The following is a 15,057-nucleotide window of genomic DNA, read 5'->3' as shown; positions in this document are numbered from 1 at the left end:
ATTTAAAGAGAGGGAAATAACAAATAGGAAATAAATCAGTTGCCTCTGTCAACTACCTGATTAATTTCAAAATCCAATCCTCACCTAGCTAATTGCCTTCCAGGGTCCACCTGGAATGCCCACACATACAGCATGTTACTATAATGTGGAATCTAAACTGGTTTAGGTTTTACAGCAATAGTGAGTAAAGCAGGTGGTGGAAAATGTTGCCATCTGGGAATACAGGGCTAGGATTGCCAGATGTTGACCAAGAACTGAAATACCCATTTCTGTGTGAATCACTAAATGTTTAAGTTATGACAGTTAATTCAATTTTTGCAAAAGTACCACTGAGTCTAAAGCAACCCTTCTATAGCTCAGAGACCACGGAGTTTGTAGCCTTGGTCTTAGGTTGGAGTCCAGCAAAACCAGAAAGTCTTGTGGGACAGATGGCTCCAACTTGTAGTAAGTACAGGGCAGGAAGTTCCTATATCAGCTAAGTCATTACTGATCCTTTGGGTGTCAAAAGGATTTTAATCCATGATATGGGTAATTCTTATGTCTCACTACTTGATTTTAGTATACATTCATTCATTTGCTCATTGATTGATTCATTAAACCTTAGTAAATGACATTTCTGGCTGAAACATTGGTCTACTCAGCTTAAAAATGGCTCCCGTGTGGTCAACCTTGTAGGTAGGACCTTCCAGTGCAGTGGGCTTTTGATGGCCTTCACACTGTGAGATACAATGCTGCCTGTGATAATGCTAACCTCGGGTGAGTGCATGCTAAGTCGTTTCAGTCATGTCCGACTCTTTGCGACCCTACGGCCATAGCCCGCCATAGTCCTCTGTCCATGGGATTCTCTAGGCAAGAATACTGGAGTGGATTGCGATGCCCTCCTGCAGGGGACCTTCCCGACCCAGGGACCAAACCCGTATCTCTTACATCTCCTGCATTGATAGGTGGGTTCTTTGCCATTAGTTCCACCTGGCAAGCACAATGCAACCCTTGAGTAAGCACAAAATATACAGATACATTTGATTAGAACCAGAGGATCATTTGGGGGCTTCTCTAGTAGCTCAGTTGGTAAAGAATCTGCCTGCAATGCGGGAGACTCTGGTTCGATTCCTGGATTGGGAAGATCTGCTAGAGAAAGGATAGACTTTCCTTTTTTTTTACTCCAGTATTCTTGGGTTTCCCTTGTGGCTCAGTTGGTAAAGAATCTGCCTGCAATGTGGGAGACCTGGGTTGGATCCCAATATTGGGAAGATCCCCTGGAGAAGGGAAAGGCTACCCACTCCAGTATTCTGGCCTGGAGAATTCTGGGTTGCAAAGAATTGGAGCGATTTTCACTTTCACTTTCAGAGGATCATTTGGGTTTCTGTATTGGTTCAGATGATAAAGAATCTGCCTGCAATGTAGGAGACCCGGGTTCGATCCCTGGTTCGGGAAAATCCTCTGGAGAAGTGAAAGGCTGCTGCTGCTGCTGCTAAGTCGCTTCAGTCGTATCCGACTCTGTGAGACCCCATAGACGGCAGCCCACCAGGCTCCCCCATCCCTGGGATTCTCCAGGCAAGAACACTGGAGTGGGTTGCCATTTCCTTCTCCAATGCATGAAAGTGAAAAGTGAAAGTGAAGTTGCTCAGTCGTGTCCGACTCCTAGCGACCCCATGGACTGCAGCCTACCAGGCCTCTCCGTCCATGGGATTTTCCAGGCAAGAGTACTGGAGTGGGTTGCCATTGCCTTCTCCGGCAGTGAAAGGCTACCACTCCAGTATTCTTGCCTGGAGAATTCCACGGACGGAGGAGCCTGGCAGGCTACAGTCCATAGGGTCACCTGGCTGAGCAACTAAGCACAGAGGATCACTTGGATGCATTTCTAAGGGTGGTGATGAAAAGATGTCACTGAACTACTCTACTCTATCTAGAATATATGCCTGGTGACTTTGCAGTGTGAGTATCTTATCTTTCAGAAGAAAGCATTCTTTTTCATGCATTTGTTCAGTCGCTAAGTCGTGTCCAACTCTTTGCGACCCCATGGGCTGCAGCATTCCAGGCTTCCCTGCCCTTCACTATCTCCTGGAGTTTTCTCTAACTCATATCCATTGAGACAGTGATGACATCCAACCATTTCACCCTCTGTTGCCCCCTTCTCCTCCTGTTGACCCTGTAACCTTTCTATACCAGAAACACCGTAATCTTTCTGCTGTTATGAGACTGTCCTCTAGGTGGCGCTATTTATAGCTCTCTGAGTCTCCCAGGGCCTGCCTGCGTGCCTTCTGCCAAAGCAAGGCCACTTTTATTCCTTGGTCAGCCAGCTTTGCCAGCAAGCACAGAACAGAGGAGCTCTTTCCCAGCTCTTGTAGGAGCTGCAGTGCTTTAGGAGGACTTCTAATTGATCCTTCAGGTAGCCATCGTGTGCCTACCCATATATCTTCAGGTTGCTTTGCATGGTGGCTTGGATAACTGCTCCTTCTGCCCAATTCCCTCTAGCAAGTCTTTCTCATTAGGAGCCAGGGCTTCTCACTTCACATTGTTGTTTTATGCATGCAGACTGCCTGCCCAAATAGATTATGAAGACTTTAAGGGCTTTGTATGCCTCAGGCATCTGGCATAGGGCACTGCTTGTGGCAGGCACAGTCTGTGAGTTGTTGATGTAGGTTCTGGTATTGTGTTTATTCATCTCTTACTGAGTATCCATTGCAGGCTAGGCACTCTTTTGGATGCCCTGAAAACAGTTATGAAAGATAAGGTCTCTACTTTCAAGCAGCTCTCAATCTTGTGAAAGAGAATGAGAAAGAAATAGACAGTGGTGCAGTGTGTGGTGTGAAGCAGCCATGCTAGATGATTCTGGAAACAGGAGAAGTGCTATTCCTTCCCTGGGAGCGTCTTTTGTGAGTGTGGTTGTGGCTTTTTCATTCTTTGACCCTAGCATCACTGCTGGAGACCGAACTGTCCCTTTGACTGTTTCTCTTTGCCAGTGCCCAGAGAGCAGGGTTGCATGATGGTGGAGGTAGAATGCCACAGAGGAGATGAGTTTTCCATTTTCCTCTGGTGTTCACTGCTCCTAGGTTTTTGTGGTTTGCTTTTCAGCCATCAGTAATTGCCTTTGAATTCTCCAAATGGTTTATCTTCTCACTGTCTATCTGGGGGTGATTTGAAATAGCAGATTTACTTTTAAGTGATGTAGAAACACATTTATTGAAAACCTATTCATTTCAAATGACCCCTTTCTTGTGAAGTCTTCTTCAGTTCCCCTGAACAGAAGGATCCCTTCCTTTTTATACCTTTATAGTGTTACTTGTCGGAGAAGGCAATGGCACCCCATTCCAGTACTCTTGCCTGGAAAATCCCATGGACGGAGGAGCCTGGTAGGCTCCAGTCCATGGGGTCGCTAAGAGTCAGTCACGACTGAGTGACTTCACTTTCACTTTCCACTTTCATGCATTGGAGAAGGAAATGTCAACCACTCCAGTGTTCTTGCCTGGAGAATCCCAGGGACCGGGGAGCCTGGTGGGCTGCCGTCTATGGGGTCGCACAGAGTCGGACACGACTGAAGCGACTGAGCAGAGCAGTGTTACTTGTATCCCAACTTTAATACAAATTGATTTCATTTTCTTTTATTGTGTTTAGAGCTACATAATGCCCTGAAACTTCAAGCCTGTTGAAGACAAGGACTATATTCATCCTATTATCTGTCTTCTTGCACTTTCATCTGAGTTATTTACATATGGTAGGCAATGAATAAATACATTTGTTGACTTAATGAACTAAGACTTTGTAACACGATTCACATTTAGTTGAATATTTTAGCATATTTGCTTGTAGAATATGGTCACAACTTCAGTAGTTTCTACATGGATTTTGTTTGCGTGTTTTAGGTTATGTGACTATTTGCTTGGCAAATGCTTTCCAGATACATATGCAAAGGTTTCTGAATAGATCTGGGCTCAGACTTGAAAATTTCCTGTTTCCTTATTGACACTCATATACGACTTTATCACTGGAGAGTGTTGGTTTTCCTTACTTCCCAATGTATTCCCAGTGCTTGAAGGAACATCCTCCTCTTTATTTGTCTAATCCATTCAAATATCTACTAAATGCCAAGGACTGCCCCTGATGCTAGGCATACAGGGGTGATAAAATAGACTTTTATTGTTCCACAATGTGTTGAAACAATTTAATTCTGTTCATCAAAAAATCGGTCAATTCAGTCAAAATGGAGTATCTGATAGTGTAAGAGCCCAGGCTGGGAGACATTTTCAAAAATCTTAGATCTTTGGCTAAGAAACCAGACACTTAACTTGAAGATTCTTGACTTTTACTTGATTTTCTAATATTTTCTATCTCTGCAACTCATGTATAGCCATATTTAGAGGATGCAAACTTATAATTTTTTTTCCCTTGATGCCATTTAAAATTTTGGCATGTTGAATTTCAATGTTTAATTAGTCAGTTAATTTTAAATTTTAATTTCACAGCATTCACATAAGGGGGTGAAGCTGGTGAAGTTTGCCCTTTCTGCTTTCCTAGCCAAGGTGAAATTTTATTACAGTCGACTTCTCCAGGTTCTGCATCCTTAAATTCAACTAAGGGCAACTGCACTTTCTAGGCCAAATATCCTTTAAATGGGAAGTCTAAAATATAGATCTTGTGTCTAGAGGACTTGTTTGATCTAAGTCATGGTATGTGTGTGTCTAGGGGTGGAGGTAATGGTAAATGAAAGAAGGCAGTCACACACCTGTCATCTGCCAATCCTACATGCACTCTTGACCTGCAGCAATAGTAGAATTATGCCCTCATTTTACGTTCTGGATCAACAGGTTGCACTAGATACTTCTCAGAAACAACATAAAATGTGAAAAACGGATTCCTTTCTTAAGATACAATTTCCTCTGAGGCTCCATTAAGGCAGAAAGCAGTATGAGTTACACCTCTTGTAGCTATTAGATCAAATAAAATTTGAACGAGCAAGGATTTTTTTGGGCTGTCACATGTTACAACAAAATATAAGCAAACCACATTTTAAAGTAAACCAGCTCAATCGAAAGTGGAAAAACAAAATACCAGAATGGAATTTTGCTGTGGTGATCCTGGTTTTCCCATTTTTCTTTCATTCTTTCCTTTATCCTTATTTCACATTATTTTGCATTTTCTTATAAGTCATAATTTCATCTCGGTCTAGAATGGTGAAGTCGATTTACTTGGCTGTTAAATATCGTGTGCCTTTTTCAAAAACGAGAGGAGAGCTTGTAAGAAGAAAACAAAAACAACTCCAATGGCATGAAAAGTTGGAAGCTAGCAAGGAGGCTCTTGGAAACTGGGCCGCTTTATTTTTCTGCTCGGGATTTAGATTTCTGTCTCCAGGAACTTTGTGGATAGTTTCACCTATTAAGTCTCCCTTGCCCCTCTGCGAGACAGTGACAATCCCGTGTCCTCCCCAGCCGCACTGCACGGTTGAGTGTATATTTTCTACGACTCAACTTGGATCAGAGGTGACGGCACATACTTTCTAACCGAATGGCGTTTTAGAAATAGGAACGGGAAAGAACACTGAACTAGGCGAAGAGCCGCCCCACGGGTCTGCTCAGCGCTGCAGAGCGGCAGGCGGGAGGCGCCAGCGCCGAGGCTGCCTTTGGGGGAACCGGGCGGGTGTTCGCGGGGCGGTCGGTGCTGGGGGCTTACGGGGCCGAGATCCCCGCCTTCCCAGAGAAGCCGCGGCTGTGCTCCGGAGGCACTGGGCAGCCGGCTGGCGGAGGCCGCCATATTCCCGGTTTACCACGCCCGGGCGGCGGGGCGGCAGCGGCAGGTTGGCGGCGGCCCCGGCTGCGCCTCGGCGACCCGGCCCCGCCTCCCGCCGGGGGCGGCCGTGACCGCTGAGCCCGCGGGCCCGACCGAGGGCGCGGGAGGGGGAGGCGCCCGCAGAGCCCGAGGGGGCCGGCTCAGCCAGGGAGCGGCGCGAGCGAAGCGAAAGCCGCACTGGGAGGCGCGCCGCGGCGGCTGCGAGCCCAGGAAAGCCTTCCAGGAGGGGCCGGGCGGCACCGCCTCCCGCTCCCCTCCTCCCGCGCCCGTCCCCTCCCTCCACCTCCTCCCTCTGCCGCCGCCGCCTCCCTCCCGGATCTGTGCTCCAGTTCAGAGAAAGAAGAAAATGTGTGTGTGTGGCGAGGGGGAGGGCGAGCACTGAGCAGCCGCTCTGCGCCTGGCAATCGGGGCCGGGGGTGGGCGTCTGGCGGAGGCGGAGGAGCGCGCGACGGCCGGGCGGGCGGGCCGGCGAGCCGGGTTTGCGCGCGAGCCGGGCGGTGGGCGCGGGCAGGGCCGAGGGCGCCCGGGAGCCGTGTCAGGCGGCAGCTAGGAGCCGGCGCGCCAGGCGCGGGGAGCCGTCGGCGACCGCTCGCTGCGGGGACGCCCCGGTGGATGTGCTCTCGCCGCCGGGCGCACGGCTTAGGGGAGCCTCGGCGGCGGCGGCGGCGGCGGCGGCGCGGGGGGCCAGGCGGGCCGCCTGTTCCCGGGGAAGGAGGCGCGGGCGTCTGAGCGAGGCCGGGCGCGGCGGCCTTCCCTAGCGCGCCCCCCGAGCCAGCGCCCGCGGCCGCCTCCCGCGCCGGCCTCGCTCCTCCCGGCAGCCCGAGCCACCACCAGCCGCCGCACCCCCGGCCCACCTGGTGGCCCCGGCCCTGGCCGCGGTCCCCGCGGCGGTTCCCCGAGCTCGTCCCGGACGCGCGCCCGGGCGGCGGGGGCTCGGCGGCCACCGCTGCCTCGGGGGAGCGAGGGCGGGAGGGTGTGTGTGCGCGCGTGTGAGCAGGGGGTGCCGGCGGGGCTGCAGCGAGGCACTTTGAAAGAATGACTCTGGAGTCCATCATGGCGTGCTGCCTGAGCGAGGAGGCCAAGGAAGCCCGGCGGATCAACGACGAGATTGAGCGGCAGCTCCGCAGGGACAAGAGGGACGCCCGGCGGGAGCTCAAGCTGCTGCTGCTCGGTGAGTACCGCCGTGGCCGTACGCAGCGGGCCCTCCCGCCGGACCTCTGCGCCCCCCCGCCCACCACCCCCAGTCCCCGTACTGCGGCCCCGGCCCCCGGGCGCGGGCGGCTTGCCCCAGCCCTCCCCGGGCGCGGTCCCGGCCACTACCCGCACCCTGAAGGGCGCGCGCGCGCGTGCAGACACAGGCACGCGCAGAGGGGTCGCGGCTGCTCTGCCCCGGGCCTCGGCTTGTCCCTTTCGGTAGCCCTGAGGGTTGTGCACTCGGGGTGCGCGTTTGTCTGCTGTGCATCTGCTGAATGGCAAATCGCTTCGGGGAGAAGCGCGGGTGGGAAGGTGGGCAGGAGGGTTGAACTTCCAGTGTCGTGGCCGCGGCGCCCGGTGGGGTGGTGGAGCGGAGAACTGTGTGTGCGTGTGGCCTTAGGTGTCAAGAGGAGCCAGGGCGTGCTGTGGGGTGGCCTGTGTGCATCTTTTATCAGTGCTTTTAGGGGTCGGGAGCGAATGGTGGAACGGTGGACAGACTCGCGACTGGATTCTCCAAGGAGTGATGATGAGGGAGCCGAGTGGTTGGCTCTCTGAAGAAAGGGGGCTAACATATTCCGGGAGCGGGGAGGTGAGCATATATATGTGTCACACGAGTGCTGTTTTCTAGCCACCAGACCACCGAAAGGAGGGACCCAGAAGAGTTTCTTAATGGTGACAGGCGTGTTTCTTGTCTCCACCATCCCTTCCAGATAAAGATGAGGGATACGGGAGGGTTGTGCTGTGTGGTTGTTGACAGCGATGGGTATCTTTTGTTTAATGTGGCAACCCAGATGTAGGCTTGAATTCACAATAGTTGCCAGTACAGCCTCTCAATTACTGGCAATGGGAACAAATAGAAACCTTTTGTTTAAAACGGACAGCATTTAATATCTTTGGAATCTGGGCTAGAAGGAAAACGGGAAGTGAACACCAAAAAATGACCCTTTAATCTCTAAAAAATAACCCACTATTCTGCCTTCACATTAAGTTAGCAAGAAAATGCCATTTCTCCACTAGGAATTTTATTGATTATTATCTCTGGGAGAATGTTCAGAATCAACGTTCAGGCCAGCGCGACATAACTCTGAGCTATTGTGTTAGGAAGAACAGCTTTGCAGTAACAGGCCTGAAAAATGTCTGCACTCGTGTTCTGGATATTTGCGTGTGTAATAAATAGGTTTCTCAGACATTTCTGGAGGAGAATATTGTCAATTCTGATTTGAGAAGCATGCATTTTCCTTCTTATCTTGAGCATTCTGTCTCCTGGTTCAAGGAACCAATTGCCTTTGGGAGGGAACTGCTTATGTACTGGATCGTTTACAAGAAGGAACAAAACATAATGATCACGAATAGTTACAAATGGTTAATTCACATGCCATGCTTAATGTCTTCATTTTGAAACCAGATTAGATAAATGTGCACGTTTATAAAGAACAGAAGGCAAACCCTGGATAAAAGGGGCGGGCTTTAGGGAATGAAGCCAGGGAAGGGGAAAACTGCAATTGCAAAAGGAAGATCTTTTTATTTTTTATGTTTATTCTCATTTTGAGCTACATCTCATGGCTGAAAAGGTGTAGTTCAATGTTTTCTGAATTCTCAAGATTGAGAAGAAACTAGAGTGGGTAGGAGACAAGAATGGAGTTTAAGTGCATGATTAAGGGGAAAAGCATGTATTTTAGAAAGACTTGAGGATGGTTTTTCTTTTTCTTTTGCCCTGTGTAGAGTCTTTATTTGTTTGTTTGGCTGTGAATAGGGCATTTGAGGTCTCTCAGGCCAACCCCATTGCCTGAAATGTGGCAGCCCTGGGTTCCTAGTAGCTGAATTTTAGAGCTCAGGGAATTTGTCTGTCTGAGGGCCTAGGTTTGAATGTCTAGAAGGAGGACTTGGGGAAATACCCATAGATGGACACTTAGTTACATACTGTGGACTTAAGTAGCATATTATGCTTTAAAAAGTGAACTTGGAGATAATTTTATAAGGACAAAAATTAAAGTAAAACAATTTTACCACTGAAGTGGTAGTGTGGAGAACTTTTATTCTCCCCTTCTTATTAGATTTTTGACTAAGGTTTAATACAGCCTCACCCCAGCCCCCTGATATGGCCTATTAGAAGTGGTAGAAAAATAGAACATCGGTTTAGCACCTACATTTATTAGCACTTTAAAAGTGTACAACTTTTTGTTAGAAACCCAATCCCTAGACATCACGTAAGGTTTACTACAGCTCCATGTTTGGGTATGTTGCTTTTGTAACATAACTACTGCAGTACCTATACTTTGTAGTCAGTGCTGTATACTCACTGTAGGTTTGTGTGTGTGCTCGTGATTTTTGAATCTGGAAGAGGAGTGATGGTTGATTTGAATCAGGGAAAGGTATCAGAAGGAGTTCCTTTTGAGGGATGCCGGATGTGCTGCTTTGATAAGTGCACTGAATCTTCATTCATGTAAATGAGGCCCTTCAAAAGATTCACCAATATTTTTAACTACTTTATTTAAATTAAGGGATCACCATTGTATTTAAATGAAATTCAATGTAAAATTATTTTCAAAGTAAATTTTAGTTCAAAGCATGACGCCATTTTAAGGAAAATGGGTGTATTTGGCAGGAGACCCTTGTTCACATAATTAGCTAATTTTATATTGTGAAGAAATTAACAAGAGAAAATAGTGGTTACCTGCCTAGATGACTTGGCAGTGAAATTTGGGCTGCCTTGATACATATCCAGCAATTATGCCAATATGTTTCAGATTCTATGATACGTACTTATTTTGATGCTTATTTTTTAAAAAGTGAACTCAGAAACCTGTTATAAAATATATTAAATTTTGAATTGTTTTCTTTATTCATTTTCTGAATTCATTTAGTATTTTAGAATTCATGTTAGTATTTATTTTCTTAGACAACTCAAAGAAAACTGTAGTCTACACAGATATACATGAGAATATTTTAATCTGAAGTTTTTATATACTTCTTAGATGTAATATACATTACTTCCTTTAATTAATTAATATTTATAAATATTAACTAAATATATCTTTGGTGGTACATAGGTCACTATTTAATATAATCTGTGTTTAAGTCTTTATAAAACAAGTGCCATTGAATACCTGCTTCTGGTCAACTATATTTTTCTGAAAATTTCGGCTTCTTAAAGATACATTTTTTTCTCCCCTTTAACATGTTCTTCTTTTACATGTTTTAAACTCTTTACTCTTCAGATCTTAGTCATCAAATAGAAAGATTTAGCAAGAAAGATTTTGCTGTTTTTTTTATTGATTGGATTCCACTTACTGAAGAGGCAAAGTTTAGTCCAGTTTTAGATGAAAGAATATATGTTCTTGCTCTTCTAACTGAATTACAAATGTGGTTGAAAATTTTCTTCCTGTTCTAGACTGGAAGCTTATTAGGAGGGTAGGGACAGATTCCCTGTTGCACACTATAAAATCCCAGCTTCTAGCACGATCTCTAACTCATAGAGTGCTCTCAGAAAGTATTTATTGAATAAGTAAGCTTCTTTATAACCTAATAGAAATTGGGACCATAAAACAATGAAGACATTATAGAGACATGGAGAAATGTAAAGTTTTTATTCTGGGTAGAGGAAATCATGACCTTTGAAAATAACTATGTGTAACTCTTTGAGCCAATTGATTACAAATTAGTTTTGGGATAGGAAGTGTTAATGTAAGATGTTTTATCGCATAGTGAACCAGTGTATTACAGTTCTGTGCTGGTTGCATTTGGGAATGATAACAATCATGTTTAAAATATGAAAGTTTAAAGGAAAAAAAAAAAGAAATCATACCATGTCTTGGTTACTTTTTTTGTGTGTAGAAGCTAGCTTAACCCTCTCATCTTTTTGCCATCTACTTTTCTCCATAACACACTCAGCAGAGTGAATTTTTAAGTTCTCTAGCGCACAGGTGGTGACTGAAGAGATTTTTACAATTTGCCTATATATAATTACATGAGAAGAACCACAGTGGTTAACTTTTAGGAATTGTAGAAAGAATGATTTTAATTTGAGCAATATACATTTGTACTGAAGAGCGAACAGTTACAGAGCAGGAAGGTACCTGGAAGGTTGGGAGTGTTCTGACAAATTTAGCGTATGTGGAGAGTTCATTCATACAGGTCTGGGTAAAAACACCCACCCCACCCACCCCCCTGTAGAGTTTACTGGCGCAAGGATGGGGGTGTTGATTGCCCAAGTTAACCTAGAGGTTAGTGGCTATCTAGGATGGCTACTCAGAACTGCAGAATGAAAGCTTCCTTCTAAGCCCCCCTAATAACAGAATCTCCCTGGAAATACCATAATATGGTGATTATGAGGCTGCTTTAAGATCAACTAATTTTATTTTTGCTACTCTTTTAGTTTCCAAGTGTTGAATATGTTTCTAAATGTCAGGATTTGTTTGAATGCATTTCCTCTTTTTTTTTCTTTCCTTATTTTATTTTTTTTTTTGGAAACAAAGTATTTATAGTTTGTATCCGAAGAGTGAAGTGGCAGCCTCCCTCATAAAAATCAAAACTGGAGCTCTGACCAAATAACAAAGCCTTCAGAGTAAGATTTTTGCTTTGAACCATGTAGGTTCATTGTCTGGATCTGCCATATAACTGCCAATCTCGTACTTATGTATTAATGTATTGTTTCTTCATATGGGAATTTGGGGGCAAATTACAACCCTACTGAACAATGAAGCTATCTAGTATATATCTATTCAAATATTTTTAGGTAAACTTAGGAAGGAGAATCAGAAGAATAATTTAGTAGCCATTTTGTTACAAATAAATTTTATAGCCTCTTTTTCATTAAAAAAATCAAACAACCCAGCTGCACTTTATACGAGATGGCTTATGTTCAGTTTTCAGAGATGCCTATTAAATAAAGTTATGATTTTTATTACAGATGAATTTTTAAGGACCTTAAACAGCTTTTGCAGTTGTGAGGCTGCGTGCTATGCTAAACTTAGCAGTAAAAAGGAACACATTTTTCTTCATGCTCCAGGCAAACTTATACTTGAAAAGAAATGAACAAGATTTGCCAAGCATGATTTTGATTCCAGCATTCATATTAGTTTTTCTTTAAGGGGAGGTTATTAGTTCTTTTGGTATTAATGGAAGTGTGGATTGAGGGTTACAGAGGAAAAATAAGAGAGCTCAAAGGGTACATTTGAAAGAGAGAGAAGCCATTTTAAGAAGGTTAAGATTGCTTTCTCCCTGAGAAGGTGGAGAGAATCTGTTTTCTCCAGACTCTCTGTTTTGGGTTGAGGGAAATGCAAGTATTTGTAACAACAAATTTTAAGTCTCGTTTTCTGGTTGAAGGGGGAGGGCAGTGACTTTTCAAAGGGAAACTTTTATAATGGCTTTAAAGCAATGTTATGATCTCTGCAGAATTAATCCTAGGGAAGTGTGAAATAGTAATAGAAGGAAAAATGTGTGATTGTTGATAATTAAATCTGTGGCACTAAGTGACTACAGTAAACAGTGAGTGTTTTCTTGTTCTGCCGGATGGAGTACCATTAAAGAAAGAGCTATTCTCAGACCCAAACATTATTTTGTGTGAACAGCTGTTACTAATAAAATTATAGGCAGTTGTTTGAAAATCACCTATGATTTGTTTCCTTACTGATATGTAAAGAACCTGTCTGATTTCTTATCTGCCATGTAATAAAAAGGAAAAAAAGGACCTAAATATTCTGTCATAAATGAGTTCATAAATCTTAGGTCGTCATGAATCTGGGCTTTATAAACAAAATAAACATCCATATCAGTGTTGAGAACCAAAGACTGAATTTGCTAAATAGCTCTGGGGTTGACCTTTATACCTAGCCATAATTTCTGAAATCAGTGCAGAATATTTTGTTAAGAGCCTAACATTTCACTTTGAAGAACAAAATTAGTATTATTTAAAAATAGAGTTATCAGGATCTTCAAATTCATTTATTTAACAAACACTTGCCAGTTTTGGGAAAACAAACATTTCCTCTAAAATTTCTTTTTTTTTAAACCAGATGTACCATAAGAAAGAACAGTTGCATACGGAATGTTGGTCAAATGAACAGATATTAGAGCCCCTACTGTGTATAAAGTAATGTGCTGTGTGAGACACACCCTTGTTTCTTATTTGCCGGCAGGAAAGACTACAAGCAATTTTCACAGTTCTTGTTGTTTTACAGTTGACGCCCTCAGCCTGACATGTCCTTCTGGGTGTTATCCTTCCTGGGGCTGGCTTTTTGATTGGCTCTTAATACAAAGAAAAAGACAAAATAATCTGAAGGCCATTCTAGAAGCTTCCCGGGGATTACACAACTGGGGAAGCAGATGGTCTTGAGAATTTGAACTCCTTAGTGATATATAGTATTTCCTCGGAGCCGGTGTATCTTTTTTTTTTTTTGCCTTTAACTGTGAGAAACTGTTAGTGACCATTTGCCCTGTGTTTCTAACTCAAGTGGAAGCTGTATGTGTTTGTTAGTTGCTCAGTTGTGTCCGACTCTTTGTGACCCCATGAACTGTAGCCCCAGTCCATGGGGCTACTCATGTAGCTCCTCTGTCCATGGAATTCTCCAGGCAAGAATACTGGAGTGGACAGCCATTTCCTTCCTCGGGATCTTCCCGACCCAGGGATCTAACCTGGTCTCCTGTGTTGCAGCCAGGTCCTTTAACATCTAAGCCACCAGGGAAGCTACATGAGGACAAAGATAGTGGCCCTTGTTTCTTGGTAACTCTGCGAAGCACTTTCTCTTGCTCAGTTTACAGTCATTCTGGTATAACTGGGGACTCAGTATCTGGGAACTTGTGGATGTAGGATGATGGGGGCAGGGTGGGCAGCTGGGTTCCCAGAAGCAAGCAGAGAGCAATTGGAGGGAGTGAATTTAAACATCTTGCTTTCTTCTAATGGGTATCATTGATTTGTTCTCCATTTACCACACCTCTTTGTCCTTTTGTGGGCCACTTGGGGCATGGTAAAAGAATTTCTGTTTTAAAAGCAAAGTCATTTTTGTCTCTATGCCTGCTTCTCATTCATTGTCTTGGGAAAATGATTCAGTTGAACATTTTCATAATTGTTGCAGGTTGAAAAGTCGATCGTAGTTTATCCAGCAATTTGAATGGAAAACTGTTACACAGGTCCTTTGAAATTTGAAGATTCTACACACCTTTATTACAGGATTAATTTTGGATTGTGAGTGGTTTGACTGCTTTGAAAACAAAATAGTTTTTTCAAGGAAGTGTGTGATGGATTGTGGTGTGGTCAGAACCAGAATGTTTTTAATGCTATTATATTTCTGAAACCTCACAGAAGGGAACAATAATTGATCCACAAATTAAAGAAAAATAGTTAGACTTTTTGTCTCTGTTGCAGGAAGTAGATAGTGATGTTTAGAAACATGTTCATGTATATTTCTGAGAGATAGCCTCATGTTTTTTCCCCCTTTGGAGAACTGAAATCATGAATTAATTGCCTCTTTCCAAAATTTCACACCCCGCCCCTTTTTTTTTTTCAATCATCATCACTTAGTAAATACTTGAAGGAGCGTTTTTCTTTTGCTTCTTTTATGGTTTTAAAGAATTTTTTTTTCATGGTTTTCATTTTTACTTTATGTCTTTTACATTTCTATCTGGTGAAGAGGTGGTGGGGTGATTGGTGGCTTTTTCCATGTATTTCCTGGTGACTGCTGCTGAGCAGTTGTTTCTAGAGAGAAATGAAGCAGTCTCATCCACCCATTACTCAGTCTTCCAGCTTTTTGCTGCAGGCCCCCCGAAAGACCCTTCCATGGTATCCCACCCACCCATTTACTCTAATCGCAGTGTCCTTAACCAAATGCAAGGAGGGATTCCTTAGATTCTCTGGTGGGTGCATTTCTTTAAGATTTAGGGAACTTCCAAGTTGGTGCTTCTTTTAAACATCATGTGGCTGTGAGCTGGTGAGAGGGGAAGTTGGGTGCTTTAATGCATTAAAAGACACTTGTGAATATGCTTCTGGGAGATGATTAACTTTCTGCAGCAACGCTGTGGTCTGCAAAACAAAAGCCGTTATCAAACAAAATGTAAAATTCTCCTTCCATTTCCAGAGGGCGG

The 15,057-nt window shown here is 44.3% G+C and overlaps 1 protein-coding gene across 1 annotated transcript in view; it reads left to right on the top strand.

Annotated features, from left to right (window-relative positions):
* Positions 1 to 6,683: 6,683 nt before the first annotated feature.
* Positions 6,684 to 15,057, top strand: part of LOC129650163 (guanine nucleotide-binding protein G(q) subunit alpha) — a 318,833-nt gene continuing 310,459 nt past the window's right edge. Inside the window, exon 1 of the mRNA XM_055578369.1 lies at positions 6,684 to 6,955. Within this exon, the coding sequence (XP_055434344.1) occupies positions 6,820 to 6,955 (136 nt within the window). The 5' untranslated portion in view covers positions 6,684 to 6,819. The remainder of the gene's footprint in view (positions 6,956 to 15,057) is intronic.

Source organism: Bubalus kerabau, chromosome 4 (genome assembly GCF_029407905.1).
Source record: "Bubalus kerabau isolate K-KA32 ecotype Philippines breed swamp buffalo chromosome 4, PCC_UOA_SB_1v2, whole genome shotgun sequence".
In the NCBI taxonomy this organism is placed as follows: Eukaryota; Metazoa; Chordata; class Mammalia; order Artiodactyla; family Bovidae; genus Bubalus; species Bubalus kerabau.
Note: the sequence above shows the minus strand (reverse complement) of the source record. Positions and strands in the feature narration are given on the sequence as shown.